Source organism: Ammodytes marinus (genome assembly GCF_949987685.1).
Source record: "Ammodytes marinus genome assembly, chromosome: 18".
Taxonomy (NCBI): Eukaryota; Metazoa; Chordata; class Actinopteri; order Uranoscopiformes; family Ammodytidae; genus Ammodytes; species Ammodytes marinus.
This window is the reverse complement of record NC_137222.1, coordinates 550,691-555,690: the sequence shown is the minus strand read 5'-3', so window position 1 is coordinate 555,690 and position 5,000 is coordinate 550,691. Positions and strand designations below refer to the sequence as shown.

General features: G+C 44.0%; 1 protein-coding gene across 1 annotated transcript in view; it reads right to left on the bottom strand.

Moving 5' to 3' along the window:
- The window catches only part of grk3 (G protein-coupled receptor kinase 3), a 90,623-nt gene that overhangs the window by 39,362 nt on the left and 46,261 nt on the right, over positions 1-5,000 (bottom strand). The window contains exons 3-4 of the mRNA XM_080046786.1: positions 1,349-1,422; positions 483-584 (exon numbers count right to left, since the gene is read on the bottom strand). Coding sequence (XP_079902912.1) covers positions 483-584; positions 1,349-1,422 — 176 coding nt within the window. The remainder of the gene's footprint in view (positions 1-482; positions 585-1,348; positions 1,423-5,000) is intronic.

Sequence of the window (5,000 nt, the reverse complement as noted above, 5' to 3'; positions counted from 1 at the left end):
CCAATCATAAATCTGGCCTCAATAATGGGGACATCCTAAATCTTTTTTCTACCAAACTAAATAGTAGATAGTATGAATTGGAACTCGCAAGTGCAAGTGTAGATGCATGTACTAAGGGATGGCCAGAGAAACAGTAATCACAACGATATCCCTTATATAACAGTCCCGTAAAGAATGTGCTGTGTAATGTGCAAAGCATGTTGGTGATAAATTCCTTTGGAGTGTGTGTGTGTGTGTGGTGTAGTGGATAGAGCGTGTACCATATTGGCTCTGGCCTTCGTTGCAGTGGTCGCGGGTTCAAATCTGACCTGTGGACCTTTACTGCAGGTCATCCCCCCTCTCTCTCTCTCTCTCTCTCTCTCTCTCTCCCCATTTCAACTCTGTACTGTCTAATAAAGCTTGACATTTCCAAAAAATTATCTTAAAAAAAGAGTGTGTGTGTGTGTGTGTGTGTGTATGTGTGTGTGTGTGGTCAGTCTCACATGTGAACAGGACAGCAGTTCCTTCATGATGTAGCCGTCGTAAATCTGTCTGCTGCGCGTCACCCTCTCCTCCTCTGAGTCCAACTTCTCATACTCCTTAATCTGAGAACACACACACACACACACACACACACACGGAGAAAAAGAGAGTGAGACACATACACAGAGACAGGGAGAGAGATAAAGAGAGAGAGACACACACACACACACGGAGAAAAAGAGAGTGAGACACATACACAGAGACAGGGAGAGAGATAAAGAGAGAGAGACACACACACACACACACACACACACACACACACACACACACACGACAGGTCAATTTATGGCTACAACAAAACCCACGAAGAAGAGCTCTTCCTGGGAGGGCCAAATCTGAACGAACTGGATTAAAAAAAAACTAATCTCTAAGACATCCCATGATGCTGCCTAATACCACACACACACACACACACACACACACACACACACAGAGTCTCACAGACACACACACACACACACACACACACACACACACAGTCTCTCTCACAGACACACACACACACACAGGCTCTCTCACAGACACACACACACACACACACAGGCTCTCTCACAGACACACACACACAGGCTCTCTCACAGACACACACACACACAGGCTCTCTCACAGACACACACAGGCTCTCTCACAGACACACACACACACACACACACACACACACACACTCAGTCAGTCTCACAAACACACACACAGTCTCACAGTCTCACACACACACAGGCGCTCTCACACACACACACACACACACACACACACACACACACACACACACACACACACACACACACACACACACACACACACACACACACACACAGGTTTGACTCACTTCTTCGTAGAACTTGAGCTGTGGTACGGCCTCGTCGATCTCGTTCAGACAGTAATCTTTGAAGAGCAGGAAACCTGGAGAGACAGAGAAGACAGGGTTAAGATAGAAACACACACACACACACACACACACACAATTGATTCAGACTCACAATAACTTAATGGATAGGATTTATATAGCGCTTTTTCTCGACACTCAAAGCGCTTTACAGGGTTCCAGGTTCCATTCATTCACACACAGTCATACTGGTGGCGGAAGCGTGGCTGCCATTCAGCGCCTACGGCCCCTCCGACCACCACCTCAAACATACAGCAGTCGTACACATTCACACGAGGCAAGGTGGGTGAAGTGTCTTTCCCAAGGACACAACAACCATGACACAGGTGGCAGGGCGGGAATCGAACCGCCAACCCTTCGATCATTGGCCGACCCGCTCTACCACCTGAGACACAGTCGCCCTCAACTTGAACACACTCAGAAGATTCTAGTGTTATTTAAACATGTAAAATTGTTATTATTATTATTATTATTATTAAAAGGTGCTTGAGGAACTTTCAGTTTTTCTTAAAAGCTGTAACTATATAAAAATAGCATTCTTTTACACTGATGGTCTCGTTTGCTGTTACATGTAATTTATGATCATCAGAGGAAAAATGAGACTGTTTCAGAAATATTTAAAAGTTCCTCGTAGCTCCTCATCATTGTAAATAATCTATTTATATTCGTTAAGATAAGTTTTACTCATAAACTCTATGTTGTCCACTGTATGTAACCTGAATACTGAAAAGATGGATCTTTAGAAAAACTACACACACACACACAGCACTATGTCCCACTTCTGTACTCCACATTAACTCATGTTAAGCAGGTGGTGTGTTCACATTGGAACAGACACTAAATCAAGTAGAACAATAAATCTCAGCATTTGATTTGTGTGTTTGCTGTTGACATGCTGTTTTCTCCCACAATGCATTGTGCTAAGAGGGAACGATAATATAACAGATGTTCCTCACAGCTGGAAAACTAATTCTAGACTGTGATGAAATGGTTCCAGAACATTCACGGAATGAAGAGATTTATGTATTTGCTTTTCTCTGTGTATTGGCCACACACACACACACACACACACACACACACACACAGACTCTCTTTCTCACTCACACACACACACACACACACACACTCTCTCTCTCACTCACACACACACACACACACGCACACACACGCACACGCACACACACACAGACTCTCTCTCTCACTCACACACACACACACACTCTCTCTCTCACACTCTCACACACACACACACACACACACACACACACACACACACACACACACACAGAGCAGCAAAATTCTGACGTGTTATATTGACGTGTTATATTGACGTGTGATGACGCACGCATTGCATCATTTGCCTTTACTATATAGTGGTATAAAAAAAATATGGTGATTTCCTAGGGAAGGCCAGAGAAACAGTAATCACAACGGTCCCGTAAAGAATTTGCTGTGTAATGTGCAAAGCATGTTGGTGATAAATTCCTTTGGAGTGTGTGTGTGTCGGGTGCTCCGGTGGTGTAGTGGATAGAGCGTGTACCATATCAGCTCAGGCCTTCGTTGCAGTGGTCGCGGGTTCAAATCTGACCCGTGGACCTTTACTGCAGGTCATCCCCCCTCTCTCTTTCTGTCTCCCTATTTCAACTCTGTACTGTGTAATAAAGCTTGAAAATGCCAAAAAATTATAAAAAAAAGAGTGAGTGAGTGTGTGTGTGTGTGTGTGTATGTGTGTGTGTGTGTGTGTGTGTGTGTGTGTGTGTGTGTGTGTGTGTGTGTGTGTGGTCAGTCTCACATGTGAACAGGACAGCAGTTCCTTCATGATGTAGCCGTCGTAAATCTGTCTGCTGCGCGTCACCTTTCCTTTTTTAGTTTTTACCTCTCACATTGACATAATACTAATGAGACTGGCATGTAGGAGTATTGGGGCTGAGTTTTTATATAGCACCTTATTGGGTGGACATTTAAAGCTATAGTGCGTGACTTTTTCTTATGAATGAATGTCGGTTACATTCAAGCCATCGTCAAAACGAGTTGACACAAAGTTCAATTGAGCCTCTCAGCTCCACAAAACTCTCTCTGTATTTCTCAGTATGGCAGCGTTTACAAACTGGTGTCAACCCCCTTCCCCCCCGCCCCCCTTCCCCCTTCCGTAATTGCTAAGAAAAAACCTGGACGTACAGCAGAAGGTGAAATTAATTAACAACAACACTGTCGGTGCATCTAAATGGGGTAAAGCCTTCGGTGATGGCACATGGATTTGAAACCTTCCTCTGACCTCTTTGTCTGCTAGAGTATAAAGGAATACTTCACCCATACGGAACCAGCGTTCTATCATTATAAAATCACTATTATAATATAATGAATGAGGTTTTTCTTCCCTCAGTCTTCCCTTGGCCCAGCTGTCCTGTTAATCCTAACCCTACATTTTACCATGTATGATGTCCAAATAGGAAAATGTAGGGTTAGACAGTGAGACCATAAAACACTCTTTCTGCCTTTTCTCAGGCTAGGATGAACCGATTTCTAAAATGTTTGCACATTTATACTACATAGGATCCCAGAGTTCAATACACCTTCATATTTCCACCGGTGAAGTAGGCCTTTAACTGTCTGAATTCTGAGTGTGTTCAATACTCCACTGTGAAACATAATAATCCTGTGCATGTCTCAGTCTTGTTATAATAAGGATTTAATACTTTGCATTGATTTTATCTAGTTTTTTTTAAGAGAACAGAACTGTATGAGAGAGTACTAGAGATGTGTCCAGCTGGTACACACACACATACATAGAGAGAGAGAGAGAGAGAGAGAGAGAGAGAGACACACACACACACAAAGAGAGAGAGAGAGACACACACAGACACACACACACAAAGAGAGAGAGAGACACACACACAAAGAGAGAGAGAGACACACACACACACACAAATAAATAACCTCTACACAGCGTGAACACCACAGAAGGGCCGGCTCCATTTACTGCATTAGCCTTAATAATGGATTGAGGTGGTTTTGTTCTTATTAAGGCCACGACAGCAGCTGAATCTAAGCCTCCAGCACACACACACACACACACTGATGGGCAGCCAGACACACACATACACAGAGAGAGAGAGAGAGAGAGAGAGAGAGAGAGAGAGAGAGAGCGAGAGCGAGAGCGAGAGCGAGAGCGAGAGCGAGAGCGAGAGAGAGAGAGAGAGAGAGAGAGAGAGAGAGAGAGAGAGACACACACACACACACACACACACTCTCTCTCCATCTCACACACTATCTATCTCACACACATAAACACACACTCTCTATCTCACACACACACACACACACACACACACACACACACCTCATAATTACCGAAGACGGCAGGAGCAGTGGGTATTATTGGCTGTAAATGACACACTGACTCTGTGTCTCTCTCTTAACTAGTTCTACACTCACTGACACGTTATATTTAGAGGAGGACTTAGTAAGATATATAAAAATAAAAAATTAAATCGCATCCACGCTGCATGCAGAGATGAGATGAGAGGAGCAGTTGCCATGGTAATTGCCTCCGTGGCTACAGGCTGTGTGTGTGTGTGTGTGTGTGTGTGTGTCT